General features: G+C 55.0%; 1 protein-coding gene across 1 annotated transcript in view; it reads left to right on the top strand.

The window, feature by feature from the left end:
- The window catches only part of PLXNA2 (plexin A2), a 134,409-nt gene that overhangs the window by 77,261 nt on the left and 37,728 nt on the right, over positions 1 to 19,420 (top strand). The window contains exons 6-12 of the mRNA XM_038162569.1: positions 349 to 472; positions 1,347 to 1,500; positions 2,433 to 2,529; positions 4,322 to 4,436; positions 11,488 to 11,688; positions 13,368 to 13,464; positions 14,094 to 14,287. Of these exons, the coding sequence (XP_038018497.1) occupies positions 349 to 472; positions 1,347 to 1,500; positions 2,433 to 2,529; positions 4,322 to 4,436; positions 11,488 to 11,688; positions 13,368 to 13,464; positions 14,094 to 14,287 (982 nt within the window). The remainder of the gene's footprint in view (positions 1 to 348; positions 473 to 1,346; positions 1,501 to 2,432; positions 2,530 to 4,321; positions 4,437 to 11,487; positions 11,689 to 13,367; positions 13,465 to 14,093; positions 14,288 to 19,420) is intronic.

The raw sequence follows: 19,420 nt of genomic DNA, 5'->3' as shown, positions 1-19,420 counted from the left end.
TTCGGTCCTAACGTGGTGCCCAACACCTGCTCCCTGTGCAGGGCATCACCAGCTCCTGCTGTGGAGCATCTCCCCGGGGGTTTGGGATGTGCTCTGTGTTCTGGGGGTGTTTTCAGTGCCCTGGGGTGTGTTTTCAGTCCTCTGAGGGGTGTTTTTGGTGCTCTGGGGGTGTTTTCTGTGCTCTGTGGGCTGTTTTCATTGCTCTGGGGTGTGTTTTCTGTGCTCTGGGGGATGTTTTCTGTACTCTGGGGGGTGTTTTCAGTCCTCTGGGGGTGTTTTTGGTGCTCTGGGGGCTGTTTTCAGTGCCCTAGGGGAGGTTTTCATGCCCTGAGTGCTCCTGTGTGGCAGGTGCTCCCCGAGGGACCGCTGTGAGCGGGCAGAGGAGCCGTTCCGCTTCGCAGGGAGCATCCAGCAGTGCCTGAGCGTGGCCGTGCAGCCCAGCAGCATCTCGGTGTCCGAGCACAGCCTCCCGGTGAGCAGGGACGGGGGACAGGGGGCCAGCAGGACAGCCACCTCCAGCAGGGAGCACTCCACGCTCCAGCCCTTCCCCTTCCCTCTGGCACCGACGTTTTCTCATGATGTCACGCTCGCAGAGGGACGGGGGAGCCAAGGAGTCACCCGAGCTGGGGAGAGGGCAGAGGGGGGTGGCAGAAACAAATTCCCCTTCCCCTGGCGCCTCAGCTCACATTTCCTTGCTCTCTGTAGCTGGTGAAGGCAAGGCTTTGTTTCCCAAAAAGCTCCTCTGTGAGCCGTGCTCAGGCCTGGCTCTCTGAAGCTTCCCAGCTGTTGCTGCCCCACAGCCCTGTGGCAGCTGGTCCTGCTGCCCCCAGCCCCCCGTGTAAAAATGGTGTGAGGACAGGGGACTGAGCCCTCCAGGCACTGGTTTGCCATGGGGACACTCCCCAGCCGTGCTGGGGACACTGGGGACTCTCTCCTGCCAGGCCAGGGCAGGGCGGTGTCCCCCGTTCGTGCGGTGGGGACAGAGGTGGTCTGAGCTCAGGGCTTTGGGGACAGTCACTGCTGCTCTCAGGGTGCTGGCACAGGCACTGAGGGTGGCAAAGCTTCTGTAGAGTAACCAGGGGACAAAAATCTGCCACTGCCACCACCCCTGACGTACAGCAGCCCAAGGCTCAGCACGGTGGGTTTGTACCCACAAAGAACAGCCTTGCCTTCCTTTCTCCTCCTCCCTTCCCCATGAAAGGGCAGCTGGCCACCAGCTGTGGGCAGGTGGGTGAGTTAAGGGGGCCGGTTTGGATGGGAGAACGGGCAGGGCTGGGAACTGGAGGGAGATTTGGGCTGCTCTGCCTGCTCACGGCTCTGCTTTGCTCCCTGGTGTCCGTGCTCAGCTCAGGCTGCGGGTGAGCGACGCTCCAGACCTGAGTGCCGGCGTCAGCTGCCTCTTCGGGAACCTCAGCGAGGTGGAGGGGCAGGTGTCGGGCAGCCAGGTGCTTTGTGTGTCACCAGCAGCCAAAGATGTCCCCGCCATCCCCGTGGATCAGGGTAAGTGATGGCTCCTGGGCACTGACACGGCGGCAGACAGCGCAGGGCAGCTTTGGGAGTATCAGCTGAGCAGAGCTGAGCCTTGGGGGCTGCTGCCAGAGAAATTCGTGCTGCTGTCAAAGCCTATTGAACCCAGGGAACTTCATCCCCAGGAAATGCATCCCACACAGGGCAGGACGGGCTGGCAGCAGCAGCGGGGAGTGCTTGCCCCGTCCTCGCTCCCTCCCTGTGCTGCCAGACAGCTCCCAGGGCAGGACAGGAGCCGTCTGTCCCCTCCAGGGTGGCTCACAGGTGGCCAGGAGCTCTCAGCCCTGCCAGGTTGGCTGAATCTGGGAAGCAGGAATCTCCCCTGGGCCTGGCTCAGCACCCACGAGTAGGTGGCTGCAGTTCCTCTGTTTCCCTGCTGATCTTTGGGCCGGCTCCTCATTAATGTCACCACTGTCATATTTTCTCTTCCTGTAACTGAGGCACCACTGGCTTGGAGCACATTTTCCCCTTGGCATCCTTCCAGGTGTCCACGGTGCCTCCCTGGTGATGTCTTTGTGGTTCTGAGGCATTTTCTGGAGCCTGAGCCTTGGGGGACACTGCAGGGCACAGAGCCCCGTGGTGGCAGGGCCAGGACAGTCCCCCCCAGCAGCCCCAGAAGAACAATCTGCTCTCAATTAACCCAGAGCTCGGGCTCCTGAAGGGCTGCACTGCTGCTCCGCTTGCTCCCAGCAGTGGCTCCTGCTCTGGGAGATAACTCTGGGAGGTGATGCCCAGAGAAGCTGTGGAGCCCAGTCCCTGGAAGGGTTCGGGGATGGGCTTGGATGGGGTTTGGGGGAGCCTGGGATGGTGGCAGGTGTCCCAGCCCGTGGCAGGGGCTGGCACTGGCTCTGTGCTGCTGCCCCCCTCGCCCCCAGCAGCAGTGGCAGGCTGCGCTCTGTCCCCAGACTGGTTCGGTGTCGTGCTCCAGCTGAAGTCGCGGGAGACGGGCAGGACCTTCGTCAGCACCGAGTTCAAGTTCTACAACTGCAGCGCCCACCAGCTGTGAGTGCCCCTTCCCTGCCCCCGAGCAGAGCCAAAAACCAGCCCAAAGACCTGGGCAGCGGGCGCTGGGGGGTGGCACGGTGCCCGGGGCACAGCACGCACAGGGACAGACACCTGGCCGGGGCTCGGGGGGCTCGGGGGGCTCCGGGAGCCTCGGAGGAGGCAGGTGCAGGGAGCCGGGAACAACCTCAACCTGCTGGTGCCCCCAAGCTGCGCGATCCCGCAACTGAGAGCTCGGACGGAGCCGGGGAGGGATGGGAGGGATGGGGAAATGAGGAAATGAAATGGGGAAATGGGGAAATGAGGAAATGAAATGGGGAAATGGGGAAATGGGGATGGGGAAATGGGGAAATGGGGAAATGAAATGGGGAAATGGGGAAAGGAAATGGGGAAATGGGGAAATGGGGGAAGGTTCCGGGAAGGTTCCGGGAAGGTTCCGGGAAGGGAAGGTTCCGGGAAGGGAAGGTTCCGGGAAGGTTCCGGGAAGGTTCCGGGAAGGGAAGGTTCCGGGAAGGGAAGGTTCCGGGAAGGGAAGGGAAGGGAAGGGAAGGGAAGGGAAGGGAAGGGAAGGGAAGGGAAGGGAAGGGAAGGGAAGGGAAGGGAAGGGAAGGGAAGGGAAGGGAAGGGAAGGGAAGGGAAGGGAAGGGAAGATCCTCTTCCCTCAGAGGGGAAGCTGGGATCTCCACCAGCCCCTGCTGGAATGCTGGAGGCCAGGCCAGGTGAGGTGAGGTGAGGTGCTGCAGACCCAAAGAGGAACAGAAATGGGTCAGACAAATGAGTAATTAAGGAAGCTCACAGCACTCCCCCAGAATCGCCTGTGATGATTAGAATAAGCTCCCCTGGCTATTGAGGTCAGCAGGAATGCTCGGGAGAGCACAATTGAGTCATCAGAGCTGTTCTGGTGGCAGCAGCTCACACACTGCCCTGCGCCCGTGCCCAGCTGGGAGAGCCCTGCCTGCAGAGCTGCTCTGCTCCCCTCCCAGAGCTCCGTGCCTCAGGCCACGCTGCCACTTCCCTGGTGACATTTGTCTGCCTGGCCTGGCCTTGCTCCAGCACGTCCCGGGCACTTCCCTCTCCAGGCAGCTCCAGTGCCTGGAGCCACGGGTATGGCATGGGACTGGATCCACGGGCACAGCTGATCCCTGTGCCACCAAGAGCTGCCGCGTGGCAGCAGGGGTGGCCTCGGAGATGGAGGAGGTGGCAACTGCCAGGATTAGCAGCTGTCACAGCTCCTGCATCCCCGTGGCAGCAGTGAGAGGGGAACAAAACCCACCCGGCCACTCTGCTGGCAGCTGGGTCCCCTGGGGCTGAAAAGGGTCTGTGTTCTTTCAAAAACATTTCATAAGCCGTTATTTTTTTTCCCCCAACATGAATCAAAAGCACTTGCTGCACCCTCTGCACTCCAGGGCCAGGCAGAAGTGTTGCTGCAGACTCGAAACATTCCTGACTTGCAGAACAACTGATCCCATTTTTGCCAGGCTTGCTTTCTTTTCCAGAAGCTAAAGCCCAAGCCCGGTGCCTGTGCAACGCCCTGCTCTATTTTACACCAATCCGAGGATGTGCAATAAATCCCAGCTTGCATTTTACTATGGATAAACTGCCAGGCTGCCCCAAGTCTGTCTTTTGAGCGCGTGTGTTTTCCCAAACCCCCTTCTTGTTTTTTCGCTCTATAAAAACCACCCCTACCAAAAAAATTCTTTTCCCAGGAAGGCTGGATTTCTGGCAAGGCCTGCAGATGGCTGCAGCCCTGCCAAGGTGCTGAGGCCTGTGCTAACCCCTGCTTTCCCCCCAGGTGCCTGTCCTGTGTGAACAGTGCCTTCCGCTGCCACTGGTGCAAGTACCGCAACCTCTGCACCCACGACCCCACCACCTGCTCCTTCCAGGAGGGGAGGATCAACGTCTCCGAGGTACCAGCTGGGATTCCTCCCTCTATCCTCTGCTTTTCCATGCCACAAGCAGCATTATCTGTGTTTCTGCCAGGTTTGTGGGTCTCTCTGGTGTCCCAAAGGGCGGGTGCAGCTTTGGAGCAGGGCAGTGTTGGTGTCGCTGAAGTGCTGCTCTTGACCTGAGCACCAGAGCTGAGCCCTCCCCTGCTCTGCGGGAATGCCCAGGTTCATTAATTACACTAATTGCTGTAGTGCTTTCCCCCAGGGGTCCCAGAGACTCCTCAGACCCAGCAGCTTTCAGCAGCTCTGGTCTGAGGGCCAGCAGCAGCTCTGGCTGGTCAGTGCCTCGTGTGGGGATTCATGGCACAGCCTGACTGTGGCTGATGAAGGAGGGAATTACCAAATCCAGCCCCAGATTTTGGAAAAGGGAGCTGGTTTGGGTTCCAGCACCGTGGACCCGGAGCCATCTCTCTTAGCAGCTCATAAAAGGTGTGGGGCTCCAATCCAAAAATGCTTTTAACACTTGGAAAGGCGCAGCCTGTGGATGGCTCTGCCAGCTCTCCTGTGTGTCCCAGGGCAGAGGGATCCATGCAGGAAAGGGGTTTGTTAGCACAAATTCCCGACTGAACACTGCAAGGAACCCTTGGTCTGGGGTTTCTGCACTCCTTGTCCTGCTGATCCCCTGCCTGCTTCATCTTCATGGGGTCCTGGTGCTGGCAGGGTCCTGGTCTTTGCCCTGACTGTTCCTACAAACAGCTTTGTAGCACCTGAAATGAGTGCAGGTCCTAAAGCTGCAAGGGAAAAATGGTTTAAGAGATGCTCTGGAAATCCTGAGGGTCCTGGAAAGTGGGAAAGGCAGCAGTGAGGACATCTACAAGTAGGAGGAAAAGAAAGGAGAGGAAGGTGTGCCAGTATCCAGACAAATCCTTGTCAGTGAGTGATGGAGATGGAGAAAAACAGGAGAGATCAGTCGGTGGTGTAAACACTGAGCTGTCAAGAGGAGTGACTGAAGGTGCAGCCAGGTTGATGCTAAACTAGGAGTAAACTCCACTCTTGTGTCTCCCTGCTGCAATGCTGCCAGGGGGTGCAGAGGTCAAGGGCAGAGCCATTTCTGAACTGCATGTGTGAGGACCTGGTGGGAATCTGCAGACCCAAGGATGGGCAGCCTGGGATGGGGATGGATGCCCAGGGAGAAGCTTCCACCCCAGGAACAAACCAAAAGCTTTCTCCATCCACTTCAAAGTCAAGCAACCTCCTTTCACCATATCAAGAGAAAGCAAAACCCGTTGCCTCTCCTCCTCTTGAGTGATGGGGTGGCTTCTCCTTCACACTCCAAGCATCCCTGTCCTCCCAGGCTGCACAGCTGGAGCTCTCCCTTCTCTGGGTCCCCAGCCCCAGGATCTCAGGAGTGTCTGACAAGTCCCTGCTAAAGTAGGACAGTCCCATTATCTCTGTTTTCCTCCTGGGAGCGCCCAGAGATCACACAGAGGAGAGAGTGGAGCAGTTGGTATCTCTGGAAGTTCCTGCTGGGATCACAGGGCTGCTGTGTCTCAAAGAACTTCCTCTGCCTTCACCTTGCAGAGGTTGTTTCCTACCAGGGATGTTTTGGGACTCACACCTTCCTGGTGATTAGCTTTGATAAGGGCTGATGATAATGATGCAAGTGCTCTCCATCATTTCTCCTCCAGACCTCTGAGCACAGGCAAAACCACCCCAAATAAATGTGTTTGCTTATTTAAGAGCGATGAATCTCCTCTTCACACACAGCATGGTGATAATGCCTTTGCTGTGGGCTCTTCACTAACACACAAATCAGTAAATGCCTCATGGAGAGTTTCCTCTCCTAAACCAATTCAGATCACAATGTTCTCATTGTGTCACGGCCTGATGTATTAGGAAATTGTTTGTGCTTACCCTGGCTGCCTCCCCAGCAGAGCCAGTGGTGTTTGGAGCGGGTGATCTCCGTGCCTGTGCCCTACTTTCAGTCCCCTGGGCCTCTCCTTACGTAAGGTTCACACACGTGTTCACACGGGCCTGCAAATTTGCTCGCATCTTTATCTTTAATTTAAGGGAAAATATCTTGAATATTCCCTTTTACTCCTGGCCCATCAGAACTGGCATTCCCGTGGGATTGGATGTGTAACGAGCTCCCTTTGATGCTCCCAGGAGTTGTCTGTCTGGAGGAGGAACAAGGGCTCAAAGCCTCAGCCACTTCACGAGGAGATGGGGGAGAGAAATTCCCTCTCCACGAGCTGTGCTCTTGCTCCCTGCAAGCCTCTGCCCGAGCTGAGGCTGCCTTTCTGCCCTGCCTGCCCTGGAGATGCAGCCCAGGGCCCTTTCTCATCCCTCCACCTGCCCTGCCAGCAGGAACTGTGAGCTCAGATCCAAGGGCAGGGCTCAGGGACGGATGTGGGGGTGCAGAGGAAGCCCCAAAGGTGGGTGGGTGCTTTAGGGAAAGTGGAACTGTGGTTTGGGGTCACTGGTCAGTGAATACAGGAATTTCACAGCCTTTACAGCAGAGGCATCCTGCAGGGCAGAGCTGGCTGTTCCTGATGTTCTCCCTCTCATGGGAATTTCTGAGATGCACAACCCAACTCCTCTGAGGTCTCCATTTCCAGGTAGCCAACTCTTTAGGAGTTAATTATTAGAGAAGCAATTATTTCCCCATCCTTTTCCTGGTCAGACTCTTCACTGTCAGCAGAAGGTGCCTGCTCAGACCTTGCCCCCCTAAATCAGGATTTCTCCAAGAGATTCTCGGGGGTGAGGAGCGCTGATTGTCCCACTTTACAAAACCCCAGATCAAGCCAATGATGCCGTTTCAATGTGCCTGGTGTGCTTTGGCTTGCGTGTGTGTGAGGTTTTATGATGTCTCTCTCTAAATGTCTGAAGCTTCCAATGAGGGGGAATGTGAATTCATGAGCATCCTTACACCCCATCCCAGAGGAGAGCTAGAACCAAATAAATCCTCTTAGCTCCCCGGAATGTGAGAGCCCGTCCCTCTTTGATGTCCAGTGTGTGCTGACAATGCCATTTCCACAGGGGGACGCTGATCTGGGGACACAGAGTTCCAGATTCGGGGATTTCAGCACCCTTGGGGGCTCCTTTGAATTCCCACTGATTTTATGGCAATGCCCTTGCCCCTGGCTGTGCCCTTGGGTGCTGAGTGCTGCTTGATGTGCCTTGAAGGCAACAAAACAAAACAAAATCAGCCCGTCCTGCCAATCCCCATCCCAGCAGGGCTGAGATGTGCTGGAGGTGACTCAGAGCCACAGCTCAGGCCACCAAAGCCAGCCAATGACTTTGCAGGGTCACACCTGACTTTGGGGACATGCCTTTGCCTGAAATGGGAGCAAAAAGCCCGGTTTCAGCAAAATTCCCTCAGCTCTGAGCTGTGGCAGCGCTTTTGTCATCCGTGCTGTGGATGTTTGGTGTTCGGAGGGAAGGAGGCAGGGAAGGGAAGGGCTGCAGGAGCAGAGGGAGATGTTCCTGCCTGTCCCCGTCCCCGTGCCGGGGAGCTGCTCCTGGCTCAGCTCTGGCACACAAAGGGTTGTTCGCGGCAGGGAAAGGTTCCCTGGTGGCTGTAAATATCCCCCTGCCTCCCAAAGTGATGGAGAAGACCCAGGTTACAGCACGTGCCCCAGCTCAGGGCGAATGGTGTGGGGAAGGAGTTCACCAGGCTGGGCTCCAGCTGCCTCTCTTTCATGTCTGGTTTCCAAGGAACAGGGGCTGCTCTCCTTTCCAGTGGCATAAATGAAGGATAATGTGTTTCCATGAGTGACAGGGACTGTAATTTATATCATTGGGAACACAACTGTGAGCCAGGGGTTTACATTCACGTGCCAGATTGGGTTATGTTTATAACTTTAAAATAACGTGCAGCAAGTTAACATTTGTGGAGAGTTTGCGGGGGTTTTTTTGAAGATGAAAAGTACAGAAACAGTCTATTTTCTGCCATTTGGGCTAAATCCCGTAGTCAGAAGAATTGCCTGCCATTTCTAGGCAATTTTTTTTCTCCAAATAAGAGCAAGGAGGTTTGACCTACTAAAACTGCTCGGTTAAACACAAATAATAACCATGGGTGCTCTGTTCTGTTCCAGAGACAGCTGCAGAACGCGGGTCTTTAAGGTATTTATAGACCTTGGTCTTTGAGGCTAAAAAGTGTTGGAGAAGCATAAAATGTCTTTGTAAATTGTGTGTGCTGATACTTCACAGGCAGAATATTCCCCGAGAGTCTGTGCCACTCAGGCACCCGAGCCTTGTCTTCCTGCAGCAGATCTGATCCGTGTTTATTCTGGCACAGGGAAGTCAAGGAGGATAATGAGAGGATTCTGCCTGTTTGTTTAGGGAGAGGAGGCAATAATGGCCTTTCTAACTCGCTGCAGGATTTACCTCTCATGAATTAAAAAACAAAGTAAACTGATTATGGAGCAAGTTGTGTATTCCGCCGCCTTCATTTGGTGTTTCCTGGGTGTTTCTAAAGCAGGATGGGGCACCCAGGCTGAGCCTGGCACAGCAGGGACACCAGGAGGGACCTTGGCCACAGCCACACAGCCCAGCCCAGCAGCTGGTGCTGCCAGCCCCTTCCCAGTGCCCGGGAAATTCCTGTCAAGGGAAGCAGCATGGACAGAGGCACTGCTCGACTGATGATAAACCCCCGACCAAATCATTTACCTGAACAAAATCATTTACCTGAGCGCTGGCTGTTCCACCAGGGAGCAGCTGGGAGAGGTGGTGGAGGGACAAACCACCCTGCCAGGGTGTCCTCCTGCAGCAGCAGCCAGCTGAGAGCCAAAATCCCAGGGATGTGGTTGTGCAGGGATTTGGGGTGCAGGGACATGGGTTTGCAAGGATTTGGGGTTAAAGGATGTGGGTTTTCAGGGATTTGGGGTGCAGGGACATGGGTTTTCAGGGATTTTGGGTGAAAGGATGTGGGTTTTCAGGGATTTGGGGTGCAGGGCCATGGGTTTTCAGGGATTTGGGGTGCAGGGATGTGGCTGTGCAGGGCCATGGGTGCACATCACTGAGGCAGCAATTTAAAAAACAAACTGGAAAAAGAAAAGCCCTGAAAGCTGAGCTTTCCCTGAGGCTGGAAATGGCTCACAGGGGCTCCACAGGACGGGCAGGGTCTGAGCTGACCCGAGCCCTCCCCAGCCCCAGCAGCTCCTCTCGCTCAGCTGAGAAATTCAGCAGCCACTGCCTGCAGCGGTGTGGCTGCCCACGAAATCCTGGCTTTGCTGGAGTCTGGCATCTTCCTAGGGATCTCTCCATCCCCAAATGTGGATCCTTATTAGTGTGATCACTGCAGCTGTCAGCCAGCACCGAGGAGCCGCCTCGCTCCTGCTCGGGCTGCGCCTGCCTCGCTTTCCCCATAACCCCAATGTGACATTTCCCTTCCACTGGAACCAAAGAGAATGGAAAAAAAAAATAAATCTGTTTTGCCCCTCTCGTCTCTAATGATGGCAGAACAGTTTTTGCTGCCAGCATTTTCAGCACCAGGGAGCAGAGGCGGGGATGGAGTCCCCTCCCGTGCCTGGGAAGGAAGGAGCCTTTCCTTAGCAGTCCCCTCACGGACAGAGCTGGCCAGGAAGGATAATGGTCCATAACATATTCATTATTTTCAGGACTGTGCACTGAAGTTCTCCCACTGGTGATGCAAGGGGAGATTTTTTGTTTTGTTGTAATGGGGTAAAGGATTCTGCAGCTCCGGGTTGCTTTTCCTTCCAGCCCTCGGGCGTTCCACGGGGCTGGGCCCCTCTCTGGGGCAGAGCCACTTGTCTCCTGCTGGGACTTTGAGGTGAAACCAAACCCTTACATGCAGGCAGGTGTTGAGAGGAAGGTGGCACAGGTGAGTGGTGCTTAGGAGAGGAAGGAACGTGCAGAGTCAGCTTGGAAGAGCTGGATGGGAAATGCCATAAATCCAGAGAGTTTGCTGGTGGCGAGCTGGGGCTGGATCCAGGTGCCAGGGTCAGTGGGAAGCAGGGAATGCCATTCCCTCCCAGCCTGTGAACCCACTCCCTGCAGGAAAGGGCCTCCCTTCCCTCCCCAGTGCAGCTGATGGAGTTTGAAATCACTCTTGGCTGTTAATCCGTGAAAGTCCCTGTTAGAAATAAAATAAAATATATATACGGAAAAGTGCCACTAAAAAGGTTTATGAGGCTGCAGTTTCGGTTAGTGGCTCCTCCAGACCAGAGCATCTGTTTCTCATTTACAGCTCGCTTGAGCCAGTGCTGAAACACTTCCGTGGCCCTGGCTGGGAGCTGCAGGGGGAGCCTGCCTTGGGGAGGGGGATTTTCCTCCTGGACACGCAGGATTCTGGGCAGGATGGCTGCCTGGCATTGCCAGCAGCACGATTTCCTTTCATCCCCGGGCTGGAGGGCAAAGGGCTTGGGATGCCAGTCTGGGATTTGGCAGAGGGAGACAGACATGTTTGTTCTAAACTCCTGCTTTAGCTGGGGATTAATCATTCAGTGTCACTGCTTACAGGTACTGAGGTACCTTGTTCCATTAGATCAAAGCAAATTAGAGCTGAGCAGAATGTAAATACAGCTGATGGTCAGAGGTGTTGCAGTTCCTGGTGTAGAAATTGGAGAAAAATTGTATTTCCCAGTGTGTTGTGCAGAGATAATGTTCGGGATGCTGAGATCTCACGGGAGGGATGTCACACGGTTACCAGCAGCTGATAAGTCATTTTTTGTGGTCCGTCTCAGGGTTTCATTTAGACATTCAGTCTGTGCTCGGGTGAGCTGGAGATCTGCGCAGTGGCGTTTCACGGAGTCACAGATGGTTTGGATGGGAAGGTGTCACGCTTTTGTTCACATCTCTCAGGGCCTGAGACACCTGAGGTGTCCTTGATTCCCTGGGGAGGAATCGTTGTGCCTGACCAAAATGGGAGAGCAGCAGCTCCCGCTGCGCGTGGAGTTTGGAGTTCTACGCTCCCAATTTCGCAGGATTTGCAGAATTGCAGGATTACAATTATATTAAAAAACATACAAGGAAAAATAAAAGCTAAAATCCTAAAGCATCACCACCACGCCCCACCCGTGACCTGCCACCTTCTCCCCTTGCCTCCCAGGACTGCCCCCAGCTGTTCCCCACGGAGGAGATCCTGATCCCGGTGGGAGAGGTGAAGCCCATCACGCTGAAGGCCAGGAACCTGCCGCAGCCCCAGTCGGGCCAGAGGGGCTACGAGTGCGTGCTCAGCATCCAGGGCATCGTGCACAGGGTGCCCGCGCTGCGCTTCAACAGCTCCAGCGTGCAGTGCCAGAACAGCTCGGTGAGAGCGGCGCTGGGCAGGGCCGGCAGCTCCAGCAGCCCGGGGAGGGTGGAAAATCTCTTTAATCCCGAGTGCCAGGCGGGAGGATGCCCGCAGGGAGGAGATGCCGGGTCTGGAGTGCCCCGGCTGCCGGTGGGGGGTCAGCCCGGGGACGGGGAGGAGGAGGAGGGAATGCGGGAGGTGTTACGGCAGGATAATTCACACCGGGGAGATAAGGAGAATCACAGACCCCTTATCGGGGAGCTGTCAAATCCCAGGTCACGGTGGCTGCATGAATAGAGCGGTGCTGGAGAGCGGGGAAGGAGGGGGAGAGGGAAACTGCCAGGGGCTGGAGAGGGGAATCACCGGGAGATGCTGCCCAGGAGCAGGGCAGGGTAATCCCCTCCACAGGACTGGGCTCAGCCTCGCCATGGGCACCCCAAAGTCACCCTGCTGGGTACCCTGGGACGCCCAAACACGAATGGCACATGCAGGCACCCCCACCCCCATCCGCAGCCCGAATTTGGGTCTGCTGTGTCCCCTCACAGCCGGGGGACCAGCAGGGACAAGCGCGGCCCTTCCTCTGCTCACCATGTGCTGGGAAAGGGCCCTGGGCAGAAAGGGCACAGTCAGTTTGTTTTAGGCAGCACAACAGGGTCCACTTGAATATTCAGTGCAGATGGCCTTAAATTGTTAATGAAGTTTTGAATTTTTAAAAGTTTTACTGGATATTTATACATCACTGGCCGTCTCTGGGCCTTGCAGCTTGGTGGATAATAAATGTATTAATAGTATTTGGTACTTTTCCTATCCGGAGTGATTTATAAGCATTAGAGAAGCACTTTTATTGCTCTTGGGCTGATAGGAAGTGGTAGGGGGAGGATGTGAGGGCCATTCTGGACTCAGAGCTTCTTGTTCCACACCAGCTTAGTAAAGCCCAGGCAGGGTGAACCAGTAGAGTCAAACGTGAGTTAAACTGCACAGCAGCTGCCCAGGGACAGCAGAGCACTCTGCCCTGCTTCAATCACCACTCCCTCCTCCCACAGAGGATGGCAATGCTCACTCACCTTCTGGAGTCTTTTTAGCAGCTCTTGGTTGACCTAAAGAGAGCAGCAGAGTGAGGCCTGGCCAGTGCTGGGTGTGATAATGGGAATTTCACTGGGAATTCAGCTGCAGCATCCAGCCTCACTCAGCCAGGGCCCCCAGGATGCCATAAAAAGGGGAATAATTCAGGCCAGTGCTCTCCTAGAGCAGGCTCAGGCAGTGGCTGGGGCTCTGCACCGTCTGTTTTTGCTCAGCTGTCCCCTGTTGCCCCTGCAAAGCTCTGCAGCGGGGTTTTGGAGCTCCCAGTCACACTGGGGTGCACAAACTGGGCAAGAAGCAGGCGGGAGGCAGCAGCCCCAGTCTGGCTAACTGGAGGGGCTGTGCTGGTAAGCCCGAGACTGAGTGACGACAGCAGCCACTGCAAGTGGAATAATTAATCTGTTACCTCTCACAAGGACTAGATCTGATTTAATTATCTCCTCCTGATGAGGAGAAGGGACTCAAAGCAGAACCCTGGAGATGAAGTGTAAAAATGTGGTGTCTGAGGCACCAGCAGATGTTTTAAGGCAGAGAATAAAGACGGTTTCTCTCAAAAAACCCTCTTTGTCTGGGGGTGTTGTCTCCCCAAGCATTTCACTCTGGCTCTTACCCTGCAGTACCTCTATGATGGGATGGACATCAGCAACCTGGCAGTGGACTTCGCCGTGGTTTGGAACGGGAACTTCGTCATTGACAACCCGGAGAACCTGAAAGGTAAAATCTGTTTGAATTGGCTTCAGGCCATCCCAGCTGTGTCCCTTGGAAGGCCCTCAATCCCAGCTATATCCCAAGGGTATATCCCAGCTGTATCCTGAGGGAACACCCCAATCCCAGCTGCACCCCAAGGGAATCCCCAATCCCAGCTGAATCCTGAGGGAATCCCCCAATCCCAGCTGCACCCCAAGGGAATACCCAACCCCAGCTATACCCCAAGTGAATTTCTTCAATCCCAGATCCATCCCAGGTGAATCCCCCCGTTCCAGCTGCACCCCCAGTCCCAGCTGCACCCCGAGTGAACCCCCAGTGCGAGCTGCCCCCCCAACCCCAGCTGCCCCCCCAGTTCCAGCTGCCCCCCCAGTGCCAGCTGCACCCCGAGTGAACCCCCAGTGCCCACTGCCCCCCAGTTCCAGCTGCCCCCCCAGTGCCAGCTGCACCCCGAGTGAACCCCCAGTGCCAGCTGCCCCCCAACTCCAGCTGCCCCCCAACCCCAGCTGCCCCCCCAGTGCCAGCTGCACCCCGAGTGAACCCCCAGTGCCCACTGCCCCCCAACCCCAGCCGCCCCCCAGTGCCGGCTGCACCCCGCGGCGCCCGTCCCTGGCTGAGCCCCGGTCCCTGTCCCGCAGTGCACCTGTACAAGTGCGCGGCGCAGCGCGAGAGCTGCGGGCTGTGCCTCAAGGCCGACCCCAAGTTCGAGTGCGGCTGGTGCAGCGGCGAGGCGCGGTGCACCCTGCGGCCCCACTGCGGCTCCCCCGGCGCCCAGCCCTGGCTCGACTGGTCCAGCCACAACGTCAAGTGCTCCAACCCGCGCATCACCGAGGTGAGCCCGCGTCCCAGCCCGCTGCTCCCTGCTGCGGCAGCGAGCCCCTGAGCGGGGAATAACTGGCGTTGACTCCATGATTGCAGAAGGGTGATCAAATCTTTATTCTGTTGTACAATACTGTATTATACTACTAATAATATATAATAACAACATCTATATATATAAATATATATAATAACTACTGATATACTACTATACTATACACTAGTATATACTACTATTATATACTACTATATTTATACACTATTTTTACACTATTTTTATTTATACTACTATATTTATATACTACTATATGTATACACTATATTATACTACTACCAGGAAAAGTAGTGTACTATAGTAATGTACTATACTACTACCAAGAAAGGTAGCGTACTGTACTACGAGTATACTATAGTAGTATACTATACTCCTACCAAGAACAGCCCATGGCCCCTGCCAGCCAGTCCGACACACACGTGGATCCAACTGGTCAATGACTCCAAACACCAACACCAGAGCCCAATTAACAAATCACCCTTTGGTAAACAGTCTCCGTAACACATTCCACACGTGCACGACAACAGGCGCAGCAAACGAAGGTAGGAACTGTTTTCATTCTCTCTCTGAGCTTTCTCACTGCCTTTCCCGGGAAAATCCTGGGGAAGGCTGTGTCTCTCTGTGTTCAGAGGATGTGTGATTATCACACTCCTTCTGTGCTGCCCCAAAATCTGCCCAGCCCTGAGAAAAGTGGGTAAAACACTCCAGAACTTTCTGGGATGGTTTTAGCGCAGCCTCTGCCCCACCTACGCCGCGGTGACCGCCACGGACTGCAGCGGGAATGCTAATTAAACCAGGGAGCTAATTAGTCTGGAGTTGGTGGTTCTGATATTTCCGTTCAGCCCACTGAGGGATGCAAAATGTGTCCCAGGAGCATTTCCAGCAGTGAAACTGCACTCGCTCTGTTAACGCTGCTATGAGGAGTGACACTCCTGTCAGGTGGGAATGAAGGAAGGTTTGGGTTTCTCAGTTAATTAAATCCCAAAAAAAAAGCCTCCCTTGCCCTGGGTGTGTATCCACACTGCAAGAGGTGTAGCACAGCAGGATCAGAGTTGTCTGTTACACCAATGCTGCTGGCAGCGCTGCTCAGCACCCAAAATCTGCCAACTGGATCAGAACCCAAGTGAGTGTGGAAGTCTCAAATTAAATTAAATTAGTTTCTACACTGGTTTAACCAAACTGGCTCAGATCCCGTGGGAGGGAGGCATCAACTTCTTTTTATGGAGGAGAGGAGGAAGCACAGAGGCTGCTGCTGTGTCGGGGCTGGGTGGGGCTGGCAGGAGAACGATGTTGCTGAGGAGGGTCCATCCACCCTCAGGGACCTTACCAGACTAATGGTATTTCTGCCTTGGGCCTTCTGCCCAGCAGTGGCACACCTTTGCTGGGCAGGTGTTTCTCTTGTTCAGGTGTTGCTCTCGTGCAGGTGTTTCTCTCGTGCAGGTGTTTCTATCATTCAGGTGTTTCGTGCAGGTGTTTCTCTCATTCAGGTGTTTCTCTTGTTCAGGTGTCTCTCTCGTGCAGGTGTTTTTCTTGTGCAGTGTTTTGTACAGGGCAGAGTGGAGCTGGTGGCTGGTTGTGCAGGGATGGGAAAGCATTAAAAAGGGTTGGAAGCCTGTCCTTTCCCTGCTTGGTTGGTCTCTTTGTTTTCCAAGCCCCAGCTGTCCTACCAAGAGATAAAATGATCCTTGAAGGCCTCCCTGGATCTTCCCCTTGCCCTGCCACTGGGCAGAACCCAAATGTCTCTTTCCCAAGTGCTGTTCTGCTGCACAAGGTTATGCTACAAGAAGCAAAACAGCCTCTACTGAGATTTGCTTCCACACAAACCATGCAGAAAGTTGTCAAGTCAAAGAAATCTTGGAATTATTTATCTGCCCCTCCTTGAGCTGGGCAGAGAAGGGGAAAAGAACTGTGCTCCAGCCACCAAGTGACTTGCATGTGAGCAGTGCCAGGCTGGCTCTGGCAGCTGGCTGCAGGCAGGGCACTGCCACCAAGTGTTTTATCACTGTCCAACTTGAAAGCAATACTTTTGGGCTCTGTCCAAGCAGAAAAGAGCAAAGCTCTGCTGTTACAGATTTCTTGACTCCATCCCCAGGTCTGTGTCTGAGCCCTCAGAGTGAGACTGTGGAGGAGACCATGAGACCTTCCCAGCTTTCCTTGCTGTTGGGTCCTTTCCCAACATCTGAGCTTTCCCAGGATTTTGGGTCCCATTTTGCCGTGCCCAGTGCTGCAGAGCTGTACAGCTGGGAGGACACCCTGCCCTGCTGGGACTGGCCTGGCCCTGGCAGGTCCAGAGCTGGCACTGGTGCCACGTCTCCCATCCCCTGGGCACCAGCAGTGACAGGACTGGGGAGCAGGGTTTGCTCTCATACTGGAGCTCACATTGCAGCCTGCATTACCCAGGGTAAAAGAGCCTTTAATGTGGGCTGGTTTCCACTCCTTTTGCTTCATCTGGCCAGGTTCACTCTTTGTGACAAGCCTGAGGTCAAGGGCCTGGCTCCAGGCGCCAGTGCCTTCGGGGGGTGCATAAATAAGGAGATTGTGTCTTAATAGTTCTAAAAGTAAATGAGCAGTGGGGTATTTGCAGTCCTCTCACTGGGTGAGAGGTCCAGCCCTCCCCAGCAATGTCCCCTCAGCACCTTAAAACTTCCACCCGGCCCGTGGCCTTAGCAATAAATAAATGAAAATCCGTTTTCTGGCGAACAAGCGGTGCTCTGATCTCCTATTCATTTATTTGCAGGCCTCATTAATATAACATCAGCGCAACAAACAGCTGAAGGGGGGGCAGTGTCAGGCTGAATAATGCAGTTGCTCTGCTGAGATAACAATTAGGTTCTGAATGTGCCATCAGCTGAGGCAGAGACAAGGAGGGATCATGCCGGGATGACAATGCTCATGTGCCTCTTCCCCGCTGGGCTCATCAGCTGGGATCCAGGGCTCAGAGCAGGAGCAGAAAAGCACAAAGAGGATGGAGGTGGATGGGTTTGAGGAGGGGGCAGGGGCTGTGCCGTTGATTGGGTGCTCTCTCTGCACCCGAGCAGATGCCAGGGGCTTGCTGTGCAGGGCTGTGGCTTCCCTGCAGCTCCGCAGGGAAAGCCCCAGCAGCTCCCAGCCAGCCCCGGCTCCAGCTCTCCCTGGCTCCTCACTGACTTCTTCTGCAGGCAAAATGTTGCTTCATGTCAGAAATTGTGAAAGATTCAAGCAGCAAGACATGACACTGAGAACATTTATCCTCATTGCCGGAGCCGTGTCTTCTGCAGGCTGAGAAGGAAGGGTTCTGGTGCTGGGCTGGGGCTCCTGGAACCCTGGGATCCTTGGATCCCAACCTCAGGGGTCCCTTGGACTCCATCCTTGGGGATTCTCTTGGGTTCCAGCCTTGGGGGTCCCTTGGGTTCCAGCCTTGGGGGTCCCTACCTTGGTTTCAGGTAAAAAGCAGCAATAAGAGAAGTGCTCCTGCAGCCCTTCCCTGATCCAGGGCAGGGTGTGAGGGTCTCCTGGCACCCCCTCGTCCCTGTACCCAGCCCATTTCATGGCTAACCCAGGGCTGCACACCTGGCCAGTCCTGCCCAGCACTGTTACAGGGGCTGGGCTGGGATTTGTCTCTGCAGTGGGGCGAGGTGACCTGCTCACAATAATTCTGCCTCCCACACCCCGCTCAGACCTCAGTGACTTTCAAGCTCCTTCAGCTTAGCAAACAACCTGAAAAACTTCCAGCAGAGGTGCAGATTCCTAAACAGCAAATGTCCAGTTCCTGGAATGGCCTTGCTCTTTCTCAGCTGTCCTTTGCAGGTCCTTTTCATCCTCCACAGAGCTCTAAGGGAAAAGCCAGTCTAGTGAAGTGATTTTCTTGAATTGGGGAATATTTCTTGCTAATCCTGTCTGTCTCAGATTGGAAATCTGGACTGGCAGCCCTGCAGCTCCCAGCACAGCCCAGCTGGGATTAAGGCAGACCAGGGGCTGGCTGTGCTGGAGGTGCCTCACGCTCAGCCCAACGAGAAGCTCAGGATGCTGCTCGGAGGGTGCCCAGCTCTGGGTGCACCGGGACCTTTAAGACTTATCTTCTTTCTGCGATTTTGACTGAATCTCTCCAGCTGTAATTAATTGAATGCATCTGTTCTAACCCTGGGGCTGCTTTATGGCACAGTTACTTCAAAACTGTTCAATTAGTGGCCACTAAAATCTAGGTCGAGTGGAGCTCCATATTGGGGATTTTCCAGGTCAGGACATTTTTAAAATACAGCATCAGCTGGGCTTTGTTCAGGGAGGCGGCTCGGCCCCGCTGCTTCTGCTCAGGTCAGGAAATGGCAAGCAGTGACTTCTTTTTTTTTTGAGCGGCGATGAGACGATGAGACAGCGGAGTAAGTGCCCCAGTAAATGCATTTTAACATCATCCAGAGCTGCAAAGGACAGTTGTAACTGTCAGCCAAGTTCAGGTGATTCCCCACCAGTGATGTAAACACTAGCGGGCCTCCAGGACTCGGTGTAACACAACCCAGCTTGGTTTTGTAGTGGGTTTATGAGCTCGTCGAGGTTCCCAGAGCTAAATGATACAAGACAGGCCGTGGTGTGAGTTACAGGGAACAGCAGCACAACAGGCAGTGCGTGGTGAATAAATTAAAAACCTCCAGCAGGCGGTGGAGGGGAGAGGGAGGTGGGAATTAAAGGATGGGGAGGAAGGAGGGGGTGGGTTGGTGGCTCTGGTGGGTGCATGGAGCTGGAATAACCTCAGCATGTGTGGCCAAAAATGGAGCAAAAAGCCCAGGGAAGTGCTGGAGTCAGAACAGGCAGCCCAGGGAAGTGCTGGAGTCAGAACAGGCAGCCCAGGGAAGTGCTGGAGTCACCGTGGCAGTGTTCAAAAACCGAGTGGATGTGGCCACTGGTTCAGTGGGGATGGTGGGATTCCTTCTTGAAGATCTTGGGTATCTTTTTGGAGATGCTTTGGGGAACTGGGAAGCACAGAAGTGACGGTGACAGGGGTGTCCCACGAGGGCTGCTGTGGGGCAGGTCACTGGGATCGTGGCACCGGTGTTTGGCCTTCCTCATTCCTGAGGAGGTGGAAAAAAACCACCCATCCATCTGAAAACAGTGAGGAAA

Source organism: Motacilla alba, chromosome 26 (genome assembly GCF_015832195.1).
Source record: "Motacilla alba alba isolate MOTALB_02 chromosome 26, Motacilla_alba_V1.0_pri, whole genome shotgun sequence".
Taxonomy (NCBI): domain Eukaryota; kingdom Metazoa; phylum Chordata; class Aves; order Passeriformes; family Motacillidae; genus Motacilla; species Motacilla alba.
Note: the sequence above shows the minus strand (reverse complement) of the source record. Positions and strands in the feature narration are given on the sequence as shown.